Raw genomic sequence first — 14,282 nt, 5'->3', positions numbered from 1 at the left:
CTTGAAAAATCCAGAAACTCTATGTTGGTAAACAAGAAGAGACTCAAAAGTAAAGAAACAGTATGATTGTTTGGGACCTACTGAAGGCAATCAGATAAAATCTTCAATATTTTGCTAAATAAATGGCCAGTGCTGCTAGATGAAAAGACTCATAAAGAGATCCTAGGTAAAGCCCCATTAACAACATATTGGACAGCAAAAAATCTGAAGGACGGTTTGGTGCATAGCCATTTTGATAAAGTGCCAGTAATAGCACAAACAGATTCCTGGTTTCCAGAAAAACCCAAAGGCTCTGATGTGGCCACTGTAAGGCATGTGTTTTTGTACCTACAGTAAAAAAAATTGTTAACCCTAAAAACTGAGATAATATCAGGATTATGTAGTTTTACAACTGCAGCTCCAGTGGTGTGGTACTGTATATGAAACAAGTTCCTGTCTTTTATGTATGAAAAATTATTATTCAGCTACGAGAGAAGGCTGTATCAAGGCATGTCTAGGTGAAACATGGTGGAAAACCAGTGTCAACAATTTTGGGTTATACATGATATTAACCACTTACCCACTGGGCACTTAAACCCCCTTCCTAGCCAGACCAATTTTCAGTTTTCGGTGCTCTCACATTTTGAATGAAAATTACTCAGTCATGCAACACTGTACATATATGAAATTTGTTTCCTTTTTTCACACAAATAGAGCTTTCTTTTGGGGGTATTTAATTACTACTGTTTTTTTTTTTTTGCGCTATAAAAGAAAAAAGACCAAAAAATGTATTTTTCTTTGTTTCTGTTATAAAATTTTGCAAATTAGTAATTTTTCTTCATATATTTTGGCCAAAACTTATACCGCTACATATCTGTGGTAAAAATAACCCAAATCGGTGTATATTGTTTGGTCTTTGTGAAAGTTATAGAGTCCACAAGCTATGGTGCCAATCTCCGAAAATTGATCACATCTGAAGTACTAGCGGACTATCTCATTTCTTGAGACCCTAACAAGCCAGGAAAGTACAAATAACCCATTTTTGGAAAGTAGACATTCCAAGGTATTTAGTAAGACGCATGGCGAGTCTTTGGAAGTTGTATGGCAATACCACATGTGTGAGACTTTGCACAATGTGGCCACATACAGAGGCCCAACATGCAGGGAGCAACATCAGGCGTTCTTGGAGCATAAATTACACAGATAATTTCTTGACTACCTCTTATTCTGCGTACACATGATCGGAATTTTGGCCAGCAAATGACCGATGAGAGCTCTTCATCAAAAAATGCGAATTTAGCTTGCCGAATTACCGCCAGCAAAAATATGTGAGCATGTTCTCAATTTTCCAGACGGAAAAACTTTCTATCAAAAATTCCGACATGCAAAAACTCACGCATGCTCAGATTCAACTAGGAGGATGGAAGCTATTGGCTACTGGGTATTGAACGTCCTTTTTCTAGTCCCATTGTATGTGTTGTATGTCACCGCGTTCTTGACGGTCGGAATTTGGTGTGACCGTGTGTATGCAAGACGGCTTGAGCGAAATCCCATCGGAATTCCGTCAGGAAAACCATAAGAGCTTTTTCTGACCAAAATTCTGATCATGTGTACGCGGCATTACATTTTTGAAGGCCCCGGAGAACCAGGACAATGGAAACGTCCCAAAAATTACCCAATTTTGGAAATAAAAACAACTCCATGTATAATCTATGAGGCATATTGAGTCTTTTGAATATGTCATTTTTTTTTCTACAAGTTTTTGGGAAAGGTGTAAAGAAAATGAAACCGTTTTTTTTTTTTTTTTTTTTTTTACACAGAGTGTACATACCAAAAATTACACCCCAAAAAAGATTCTCCTACCACATATGTGAGACTTTTCCACAGTGTGGCCACATAGAGAGGCCCAACATGCAGGGAGCAACATCAGGTGTTCTAGGGACATCCCAGATTCTGGGAGGATGTCATAGTACGCCCTCCCAGAGTAATCCGACCGCCCTGTAGCCATCATTTGGTAAGTGGTTAAAATTTAATCAAGGAAAGGAGACTTGAATGAGAAGCTGCTTCAAGTAGAAGCCAAAAAGACCCCACAGTCTAAATCAGGGGTCTCAAACTTGCGGTCCTCCAGCAGTTGTGGAACTATGAGTCCCATCATGCGTCTACCTGTGGGAGTCATGCTTGTAACTGTCAGTCATGCAATGCATCATGGGTCTTGTAGTTCTGCAACAGCTGGAGGGCCGTCCGTTTGAGATACCTAGTCTAAATGAAGATTTCACCTTCCTACCTTTTGCACACAGATTATAGCAAGCTTTCTAGTGTGGAAGTCCAAAGGTGCAATCACATCAACTTTAACCAACGTAACCAAACTTCCTGAGTTTAGTGAGCCATAATATACTTCATTCATTCACCATCATTTGGCAAATGTTTTTTCCCTCTACTGGCACTGCAGTGCACACAGTGGCAAAGACTTCAGTCTATCCCTTAAAAAGAAGTCATGATGCACAGGCTAATCAGGTATTTGGCGTATCATCCCTGTGGGCGGGACTTCTTTAGTGTACCATAATAAGTACCACCCACAGGAACGATACGCTGCAGACGGGAAGGCTCTGACGTCATTACAGTCACCTTTCAAACTTCTTATCATGAGATGCTGTGTCATGAAACAAGCTTCATTTTCTAGCACTGGGATTTCAGTGCCTTTTTATAAGTAGCATTTTAATTGAATAAAAAGCTTTTTTACGTATAAACGGAGAGCACTATGTATGTTCTATTGATTTTCACCTGAACAAGCAATGATATTTACCATATATGAGAGGGTGTTGCTTTTGTCATCTATCTGAGGCTGGATTGCTGGAAAGACAGGATCTCATCTTGCTGATTGCCCCTGTGGGGAATGCCTGTATGATCTTTCTGTTAACTCAGAGGTCCATAAAATAAGGTGAGCAGCCTGTACTAATGGTGGTAGAAGCACGGATAAGGACGCACATATATTATGATTGCATTCAAGCACCCTGATCACTACTGAGGATTTTCCATCTTGTTTGTTGGTGCCTCTCTACGATGATCTGGCTTTTTATTCGTTCATTGGGACTAGCCATATAATATTGAGTTATTGGACATTGCATATGAAATCTCTGAATTATTATTTTAAGTGCTGCCCCGTGTTTTCTTACTATATATCTGTTCAAGGAGTGTAATATATTGACCTTGAGTGTTCAGCTGCTGTAGATAGGGTTAATTGTTTTTGCATTTGTGCTGACTGATTTTATTTGTTCAGTCTCCAAACCCAACATAAGAGTTTCTCCCCTCATTTCCTTGCCATGTTTACAATCTGCTTTCCCTGAAACAGTCTTGCCGTTTGCAGGGGGAGGTGCTTGACTTTGGGGGGAGGAAAGGCCATGGAGTTGTAGAGAAGGTGATCAGGTTCTTAGCTGAAAAGTACCTCTCAATGAGCTTTATAAGTTTATCAACTGACTTGGGGTCCCCTTGACTCACCCAGGGAACATAGGTGAAATAGGTGAAGAACGATCCATGATTACATGCTTCACTATCTGTCCACAGACAGAGGCTCCAGTTACATCAAACAAATCTGGTGTGGCAACCAAAATAAACTGATAAGATTGCTGGAAAAATAATTACCAGTGCGCGGATAACAGTTGTACAATCTGTAGCATAGCATACAAAACATACAAAGCAACCAGGTATAAAATCCAATCTTCTTTATTATTCCATCAAGACATAGAGGGCTTTCAATATACAAACAGGTTGACACGTTTCAAACCTCACAGGGGCCTTAGTAGTTATGACTAAGGCCCCTGTGGGGGCTGAAACACATCAACCTATTTGTATATTGAATGCCCTCTGTCTTGATGGAATAATAATAAAAAAGATTGTATTTTATAGTGTTGCACGGACTCCAGTTGCAGCCAAGGTAGATGAGATCAAACATCTTTGATAGTGGAAATTTCTCACCTTGGAAGGATCAGCTGCTGATCCACTTTGCTCGTACTGCCAACGTACCACCCAACTGTTCCAGTATTTGACTTTGTCATAATCCACAGCATCGGCAGACTCTAAATCATGATAGTCTCTCTGATTCACCGGCTAGTGTTTACTTACTGCAGTGCTGAATTACAGTTTTTTACTATCTCCTCCATTTTAATCAGTCCAAGTACAGACTGTTTAAATAGCAGCTTCTTGCTAAAACTGTGAGCTGAGGATAGGTAATGATTATAATGCTCCCTGGGTTGATCAACCTATTTAGGCACAAAAATCAGTCAAATAATGCTATGGAAAATAGTGGTTACTTTATTTGGGCAATTTGCAGGTGCTGTACAGTGCTCCCGAGGTAAAAAAAAAAAATGAAACTTTGAACAACTACACATCAGCAGTTTTAACCATCAGGCTACCCAAACATAATACATTGTCACCCTCCACATACACAGTTTTGTAGTTTTTACCAACATTTTAGCTTTAAATAAACAAGACCTGTCTACTCCCCAGGCTGCAAAGCAGTGACTGAGAGCGTTGTGTAACCTGGAGTGGATTAGAGGTCTCAAATGGTATAAGAAAAGAGCCTGGAAGATGTATAAATCCCAAACATAATTTTTCATTGCTCCTTGTGGGACACTTGTCCCCTTTAGCAGAAAATAACTTGTAGGCATTTTGCATAACTGCCCACCAGTCTTTGACATCGACTTCATGAAATTTTGGACCACATCACCATGCAAAATGTAATCTGTTGCAAGACCTTTTGCTTCTTGCACAAATTACCCTTTTCAAATCTCCCTACAATATTTTAATGGAATCCAAATAGAGGATTTGACCAGGCCAGCTAAAACCCTCCTTTTCTACTTACCGGTAGATAATCCTTGGTGGATTTGCTAATAAACTTCAATTCATTATTGTTTTGAAAGATCCATTTCCAGTTCAACTTTTGGACAGATGGACTCACATTCTCATCACTTTGATAAAACAGAATTTATAGTTTACCCGATGAATGTAAACTGCCCAGGTGTTGAAACAATAAGGCAACCTCAACCTACGTGTCTTTTGTTACTGTACATGCTATCTTTGATTCATAATTTCACAACCCCTTGTTCCAAAAGGCCTAGTTTTTACCTATGTTCAATGGCAAATTGGCAAATTGGTCTTGTTTTAATGTTTCTTTTGACAGCAAAGACTTCTTCCTGGAACACCTTATATTAAGGTCAAATATATCCAATTTCTTTCTGATTGTAGATGCATGTATTTTGACATTGATTTTTGTACGAATTAGGCTGGCCATACATGGTGCAAATTTATTTTCTGCAACCACAGGTTGAAATTTGCACGATTCCTCATCAACACAGACAGTGTTGACAGGGGTATCCCTCCCGCCAAGCAATTGCCTTCTCCCAGCAGGGGAAGCTGTCCCCGCTGGGAGAGCACAGTGATTATTGCTAGCGGCCAGCTATAGCAGCCACTAGTGATAATCACACGAGAATCCAGCAGGCTGGTTGTATCAAATTTGATTGATCAACTTGGTGCATTCAGCCTGCCCATTAATGGTTTGAATCTTGGCTGGTTCAGCAGGAACCTTGTTTGGCCAGCCTTATCCATAGAATTTAAAATAAACTGTGAAGTTCTTGGAGATATAATTTATAGAATCAAAAGGTCAGATCTTGGGCTGATTTTATTGGATCTTCCAGTCTTGGACAAATTAACTGTTTCAAGTCTAAAACACCTATAGATTATTTTCCTTACCAGCCATGTAGGCTAATGTGACACCATACTTAAAATAGTTACAACAGGTAAGGGTGGAAGGCAATCACTCTTAAACCCCTATGGAACTGAGAACAGAAATTATGTAAACACTACAAAAAAATTTAAAAAATGTGTGTATGTAAATATATATATACACACACACACACACACACAGACATTTTGCATTTCTATTTTAAATTGAATTGGTTGTTTCTAGTAAATGGTTTTGGGGTAAGGTAATTTTTTTTCTGGAGGAAGGGAAAGATAAAAGTTTTGCTGAGGAGAAACGAGGGGGGATTTATTTTCATTGGCGATGGAGGGATATGGGGGGGGGGGGGGGGGAGTTTTTGGGAAGGTGGCTGAATTGGTGCCAAGGGAGTTGCTCATATATTGTCACATTTGCCTGTTTGTTTTTCATGTGTTGTCACAATTGCTCATTGTTGCCTGCATGTTGTAACAATTGGCTGTTTGCTGCTGACATATTGTAATTCTTGTCCATTTATCACTATATGGTAACAAATGACAGTTTGGTGTCTGGGTACTGTATATGATTTCCCGGTTCCTTAGGGGTAGAGATGGAAGGAAAGTTGCAAAAAAAAAAAAAGTATTATTTTTGCTGAATAAATTTTACAATTATCTTTTGCAGCTGCCAAATATGTTTGGCGACCTACGTTCTACCATGATGTCTCTAATGATTGGATCTTATGCATCATCTGCCATAACATTTCCAGCCCTCAAAGTAAGTTCTTTAAATTCTGCACACTTGAAGTGAATGATGCCACTTACAAAATTACATTGGTAGGTTGAAAAAAAAAACACTAGTCCATCTTGTTTAACCAATAGAAAAAAACTAATAGAAACCTCTATATACAGAATCATATATCTACAGTTGACCCAGAGGAAGGCAAATAAATATAAAAAATAAAAGCATGATCTAATTCCCTCCGAGGGGGGGAGGGGATTTGTTCCTGATCCCCTAGGAGGCAATCGGATATTCCCTGGATCAACTAAACCTGTTGTTATTACCTCTAAATAAATGCTAGTATCCAGTTATATTTTGTGCATTTAGGAATGCATCTGGCTCCTTTTAAAAGCAAAAATCTACTGAGCTGGCCAAAACTAGACCTTGAAGGAGTCTATTTCACATTTCCACAGCTTGTATTGTGAAAAAGCCTGTTAGGACCAGGGCTTGAACCTGGGACCTCTAGTGTGTCTGGCAGTGACTCTGCTTGCTGAGCCACCTGAAATGCTGGACAGCTCCTTGGACAATTCCTTGAGTGATCTTGTCTTGAATCTTGTTTGCCTTGAACCTTGAACCCTTTGCTCCTCCCATGAACTTCCTGATTTAAGCCATGTCTCTGCACTTCCTGGTTGACAGAATATTGTGCCTTCACCAGCCAATATCTTGCTCCTATCTCTCCTGCTGCCGACCGCATCCTCGCTACAATTTGTTACCGACATTTGGCTTGTTCCTGGACTACGCTTCTGCTGAATCCCAACCTGCAACTATTTGTTACCGACTTTTGGCTTGTTTCTCAACTACGCTTCTGCTTGATCCCTACCTGCTATATCTGCTACCAGACCCCCGGCTTGCTCACCTCCTGGTGGGGCTATCCTGAGGACCGCGACCTGGCACTAAGACGCAGCCAAGCCCATCTCCACCTTTGGGAGCTCTGGTGAATACCGGTTAGTGCTTAGACTGCGCACCTCGGGTGAACCCGTATCATCAGCCAGGGTGACCTGTGTGAATATCTGCTCTGCTGCTATAGCTACTGGCCTCTGAGCCTGACTCCAGATTGTGACAGAATATTCTGGCCAAAAACATGGAGGCCATTGTAGCAGCTGCCGTGGCTCCCCTCAGGGTTCAAATCGCTGAGTTACAGGCATTTGGTGTTGACTACCAGGAAAAATTTTCTGAGTTACAAATTGAAGTGAAAGGTCTACAAGAGGAAATTCTTGATCTACACAAACAATTGCGGGATTTTCATGCCCGAGATACTGCTGCCATAGAAACTAATGCACGAATGCCCCTACCACTCAAGTTTAGCGGAGACTGCCGCCATTATAGAGGATTCCTTAATCAATGTCGTATATACTTTCAGATGCAACCTGCTGCATTCACTTCTCACAGGAAAAAGGTGCTGTTTATTATCAACCTCCTGACTGAGGAAGCCTTAGCTTGGGCCTCCCCTTATGTGGAGAAAGATGATGTCATCCTGGATAATTTAGATTCTTTTGTGACTGCGATGAACCAAGTTTTCGATGATCCTAACCGTTGTGCTACTGCTGAGGCAAAATTGCATAATCCCTCCATCAACTGGGAGACACGTTCTTTAAGCTTTACATCTGACCATTGCAAGAAACATTGCAAAGAATCTTATCAAATAAGCCCTCCACCAACCCAAGATTTACAAGCAGTTTTGGCAACTACCCAGTCATACGACAAGCTACCTCCACAATATCTTGAGTTTCGGGACGTTTGTGATAAAAAGAACGCAGATCAGCTGCCTCCTCATCGCTCTTATGATTGTCCCATTGAATTGCTTCCAGGGGCAGAAATACCATTTGGTCGCCTTTATTCTTTATCAGAACCTGAACTGAAAGTGCTCAGGGAGTGGATTAATGAGAATCTTGAGAAGGGTTTTATCAGACACTCAACCTCTCCTGCTGGTGCAGCCTTATTCTTCGTGATGAAAAAGGACTCCACCCTGCGTCCGTGTATTGACTACAGAGATTTAAATAAGATCACAATTAAGAATCGCTATCCACTCCCACTGATTCCAGAAATGCTTGAGAGACTCCGCTCTGCCAAGCTCTTTACCAAATTAGATTTACGGGGGGCATACAACCTTGTCCGCATTCGTCCCGGAGATGAGTGGAAAACTGCTTTCAGAACCAGATATGGACATTTTGAGTCTTTGGTCATGCCCTTTGGGCTTTGCAATGCTCCTGCAACTTTTCAACATTTTATTAATGATGCTTTTCGAGATTTGCTTGATCAGTTTGTAATAGCATATTTGGATGACATTCTCATTTTCTCTGATACTTTGGAAGAACACCGCAAGCATGTCTGTATTGTTTTCGAGAGATTAAGGCGAAATCAACTTTACATAAAATTAGAGAAATGCGAGTTTGAACAAACTCAGATCCAGTTCTTGGGATACATAATCTCTTCTGAAGGGGTAAGCATGGATCCCGATAAGATCAAAGCTGTGGTGGATTGGCCCGCCCCTAAGAATGTTAAAGAGATACAGCGATTTGTTGGATTTGCCAACTTTTACAGAAGATTTATAAGGAATTTCTCTAGGGTAATTGCTCCAATCACACAGTTGACAAAGAAAGGGGTGCCCTTTTTGTGGTCACCTGAGGCACAGGCTGCCTTTAGTAAACTGAAAACTCTCTTCACTTCTGCACCAATACTGGTACATCCAGATCCAGAACTACCTTTCATCGTAGAAGTTGATGCTTCTAATTCAGCTGTGGGAGCTATCCTTTCTCAGCGAATGGGAGAAAAAATGCAGCTTCATCCTTGTGCTTATTTCTCTCGGCTGATGTCTTCAGCCGAGATGAATTATGACATTGGAAACAAGGAGCTGCTGGCAATTAAGGAAGCATTTTCTGAGTGGAGGCATCTGCTGGAAGGAGCTAAGCACCCTGTAACCGTTCTCACCGATCATAAAAATTTAGAATTTATTAGGTCTGCTAAAAGGTTGTCATCTAGACAAGCACGTTGGACCCTTTTCTTTTCCAGGTTTAATTTTGTTATTTCATACCGCCCTGGGTCAAGGAATGGTAAGGCTGATGCCCTATCACGGATGTTGTCTGGGCCTCTCCAGGAAAGCACCTCTGAATGTACAATCCTGCCTCAAAAGAACTTTCTAGGGGCCATGAGTTCGAAGACATTTCTTAATCTTCTCAAGGAGGGGTATGAGAATGACCACTTCTTAATAATCCGCCTAAGGACATTAACCTCAAGTACAACAATGGTTTTTGGACTCAAGCGCATTGCCTCTATGTACCTGAATCAGTTCGGGTAGAAGCCCTCAGGTTGGTACATGACTCTAAGCTTGCTGGTCATTTTGGGGTTTCTAAGACAGAAGAACTCTTATCATGTTCCTTTTGGTGGCCTGGGTACAAGAAAGATGTTAAGAGTTATGTAGCTTCATGTCTAACCTGTGCTCGCAATAAGACACCTCGATCTTCTCCTCTGGGGTTACTTCTACCACTACCTGTTCAATCAAGACCATGGGGGTCAATTTCTATGGACTTTGTGGTTGACCTTCCTCTTTCAAAAGGGATGACCACCATTCTGGTAGTTGTTGACCGTCTCACTAAGATGGCTCATTTTATTCCAGTTAAAGGGGTACCCTCCGCCGAACATACTGCTGAGGTAATGGTTAGAGAAGTTTTTAAACTTCATGGAATTCCCGATGATGTGGTGTCTGACAGAGGGGTACAGTTTACCTCAAAATTTTGGAGAAGTTTTTGCTCAGCTTTGGGTGTAACAGTTAATCTGTCCTCTGCTTTTCATCCGCAGTCTAATGGTCAGACCGAGAGGACCAATCAAACTCTGGAGCAATACCTTCGATGTTTTGTGAGTTATCTTCAGGATGACTGGGTGGACTACCTTCCTACGGCAGAGTTTGCTTATAATAACTCTAAACATAGTTCCACATCCCAAAGCCCATTTTTCTTAAACACCGGGTATCATCCAGTTTTTAGTCCTGATCTCCCCATCTCAACTTAAATTCCTGCTGTTACCAACAGACTAACTTCATTACTTGAGATCCAGGAGAGATTGACTGATACATTGAAGGAGGCGCAGGAATATTACAAGAAGGCTGCTGACAGACATCGTAGGTCTATTCCCACTTTTCAAGTAGGTGAGAAAGTTTGGTTATCTACCAAAAATTTAAAAGTTCAAGTTCCATGTGCTAAGTTGGGTCAAAAGTTTATGGGACCTTTTGAGATTTCTGCTCAAATCAACCCAGTCACTTTTCGCCTAAAACTTCCTGACAATATGAAAATTCACCCTGCGTTTCATATATCACTACTCAAACCATTTCATGAAAATACTTTCTCTGGAAGAATTTATCCTCCTCCTCCACCTGTCGAGGTACAGGGTGAAGAAGAATTTGTGGTGGTAAAAATTCTTGACTCCAGGATCTCTAGGAACAAATTGCAATATTTGGTTCAATGGGAAGGATATGGGCCAGAAGAAAATTTTTGGGAGCCTGAGGAGAATGTTCATGCCCCTAGATTGACAAGGGAATTCCACCAGAGGTTTCCTCAGAAACCTGGCCCTAAGACGTCCAGAGGACATCCTGGGAGGAGGGGAGTACTGTTAGGACCAGGGCTTGAACCTGGGACCTCTGGTGCATCTGGCAGTGACTCTGCTTGCTGAGCCACCTGGAATGCTGGACAGCTCCTTGGAGAGCTCCTTGGACAGCTCCTTGGACAATTCCTTGAGTGATCTTGTCTTGAATCTTGTTTGCCTTGAACCTTGAACCCTTTGCTCCTCCCATGAACTTCCTGATTTAAGCCATGTCTCTGCACTTCCTGGTTGACAGAATATTGTGCCTTCACCAGCCAATATCTTGCTCCTTTCTCTCCTGCTGCCGACCGCATCCTCGCTACAATTCGTTACCGACATTTGGCTTGTTCCTGGACTACGCTTCTGCTGAATCCCAACCTGCAACTATTTGTTACCGACTTTTGGCTTGTTTCTCAACTACGCTTCTGCTTGATCCCTACCTGCTATATCTGCTACCAGACCCCTGGCTTGCTCACCTCCTGGTGGGGCTATCCTGAGGACCGCGACCTGGCACTAAGACGCAGCCAAAGTTCATCTCCACCTTTTGGGAGCTCTGGTGAATACCGGTTAGTGCTTAGACTGCGCACCTCAGGTGAACCCGTATCATCAGCCAGGGTGACCTGTGTGAATATCTGCTCTGCTGCTATAGCTACTGGCCTCTGAGCCTGACTCCAGATCGTGACAAAGCCTTTCTGTATGTATAGGTTACATCTCTTTTCCTCCAAGCATAAACAGTTCCCTCTTGTCCTTTATACCAATTTCACTATATGAACTGCTTACTTTATGCATTTATACATGTTGATCATATCCCCCTTAATAGCCTCTTTTCAAGAGAGAATACATTCAGTTCTAAGCTTTCCTCATAGCTGAGCTCCTCCATGCCTCTCATCAGTTTGGTTGGCCTTCTATGCATTTTCTCTAGTTCCCTGATATTATTTTTGTGAACTGGTGCCCAAAACTGATCTGCATATTCCAAATTAGTTCTTATTAACATTCCTTATGTATAACTAGTACAAAATGGTGGTGATATAGGCGTAAGTGGGTCTCACTGAGATAGTCCAACATTATTCTAAAAATGCAATTTTTGGGAGGAAATAGAAGCTCTAGAAAGCTGTACAGAGCTGGACAAAAGCAAAATGTTACAACATATACAGTATTGAAATGGATATTTTGATGATAGGCAACTCCTATCCTCATATTGATTAGTGGTTCCAAATTAATAACTACTGCAGTAGGGAACAGACACAAAAGATACGCTCAGCATCTTTCCAAATAGCCGTTCTCCTTTATTATGACGCATGTGAAGGTTTTTATACACGTGATTACGTAGATATCACATTAATATTACAATTGTATGTTTATGGTAACAAGGGGCGTTACATAGGCAGGCTTATTCTAATCAGAACTCGAAAGAATGCAAAACATGTACTGAAAACATTATTAGTGCCGTGTGCACAGTGAGGGCATTGTGCAATACATATAAAATATAATACAATTATATACAGAACCTACAAATTTCCATTACAGTCTCCTCTCTTTTGATCAATATTTTGATCACTAACCATACCTGCTATCACCTTTAACCTGGAACCTCCACACGCTTAGGTGGAGGTAATCCTGGCCAAAGAGGCAAAAACTCCATTGTGGAGAAAATAATAGCTGAGCAGCTTTTTTCATTACAAAACAACTTTTCACTGTGAAAAACAAATGATTGATAAGACATATTTACAGAGTACTGGCTGTACACTCCTGTGGCCAGAATGGCCTTCTAGCTTAATTGCTGGTATGCTGACTTATCAGCACATGTAAACACAGACAATTCTACATAAAATGGAAGAGGTACAAAAGACAAATATGACTTCAACATGGCTAAACTACTTTTCAAATATATGTATCCCTTACAATTAAAGTAATTGAATCGAAAAATACCCTAGACTGTTATCGCAAGAGGGAAACAAATCAAACACAGAGATTTCTTTCATTTAGTCATAGTACAGTGTCTGGTGTGGATCCAGGTGACTTTTCCTTCAAGTTTTGCAAAACTGTACATAAAATAGATGCTGTATTGAGTCTCCAAACATTTCCTTATATATAAATGTCTCTTAACAATCCACAAGTCAACTGGCTTTAGTTTTAGATCCTTCCAAACTTTTAGGATCTGGAATTGGGGAGAAAACACATAAATAAGTTTGTCAAAAACCTTAAAAGATCAGCAACATTCTTTGTGAGAGCCGAATGGAGATCTTCAGCTGCTGAGACAAAATATAAGCAAGTGAGTAACACACTCCCAACCCAAATCCCAAAGGGAGAGAGTCCAACATCCCCTTACGGGCTTGATAAAATATAATAAAACATTCAGGCAAAAGTTTTCTAGTGTCTTACTCTACTTTGTCCACTACATTGTAGACAGTAGGGGGTGTAAAAATAAAACCTCAAAACTTCTAATAAGGACTCTCCTATAAAAATGATTTCCTCTGTTGCTCTCTGTAGATTCTGCACTCTGTACTTACAAACTACTTCTGAGAACACCTTTTTACTGTGACTTTTGCAGTAGCATTTGCCACTGGACATCCATAAAACATGTCCATACAAACAAAATGCATACTCATAAGATCCTGACTTGGGCATCTGGATATATCTTTTTGTTATCTCTGGAAGGGATGTTCAGCTTTTGGTAACACCTTTGGTAACAAGTAAAACAAGAAGTCGTATGTTATAAAAACAACTGTGGAGAACCCTGGCTCTATCCCACGCTCATTTACTAAGGCAGCCATAACTGCTTGTGACTGATGACACGGTCCACGTGTCAAGCTGAAGGGAAAAGAGTGTCTGGCAAACATAAATGATCACCTTTTCCAAAGTCCTGTTTCGTAAGAAGTTGCCCTCTGTGGACCACTTGTGCTTCTCGTTCTGGGGTCCTTAAAGTTGAATTATTAATCCCAGCTATACTGGGCCAGAACTGGGGTGGAATCTGTGAGTTGCACAGACCCAGCAAGTGTCCGGGGCTGTAAATGCAGCATCCTAAGAGTCGCCTGGTCTGCTTCCATATGTGAGTTTTACTGTTAGTATGGCTACCTCAGCAAGAACCTGGAAGGCTGAAAACAGCCGATCAAATTAACTTGGCATGCTTGATTGGTTTACCTGCCGAAGTAAAAACAAACTTCTGGCCCTTCAAATGGAACCAAAAGCTCTCTATATCTTGACTATCTATATAAATATATACTCTTTTTATAGCTCACAGGCT

At 41.0% G+C, this 14,282-nt stretch overlaps 1 protein-coding gene across 7 annotated transcripts in view; it reads left to right on the top strand.

The window, feature by feature from the left end:
• Positions 1-14,282, top strand: part of SLC43A1 (solute carrier family 43 member 1) — a 740,549-nt gene that overhangs the window by 331,004 nt on the left and 395,263 nt on the right. For all 7 annotated transcript variants that reach the window (XM_077493198.1, XM_077493195.1, XM_077493197.1 and 4 more), the window contains exon 6: positions 6,371-6,463. In XM_077493198.1, the coding sequence (XP_077349324.1) occupies positions 6,371-6,463 (93 nt within the window). The remainder of the gene's footprint in view (positions 1-6,370; positions 6,464-14,282) is intronic.

Source organism: Lithobates pipiens, unplaced genomic scaffold (genome assembly GCF_037356315.1).
Source record: "Lithobates pipiens isolate NorthernLeopardFrog02 unplaced genomic scaffold, aLitPip1_a1.2 Scaffold_19, whole genome shotgun sequence".
NCBI classification, from domain to species: Eukaryota; Metazoa; Chordata; class Amphibia; order Anura; family Ranidae; genus Lithobates; species Lithobates pipiens.
This window is presented reverse-complemented; position numbering and strand designations above follow the sequence as displayed.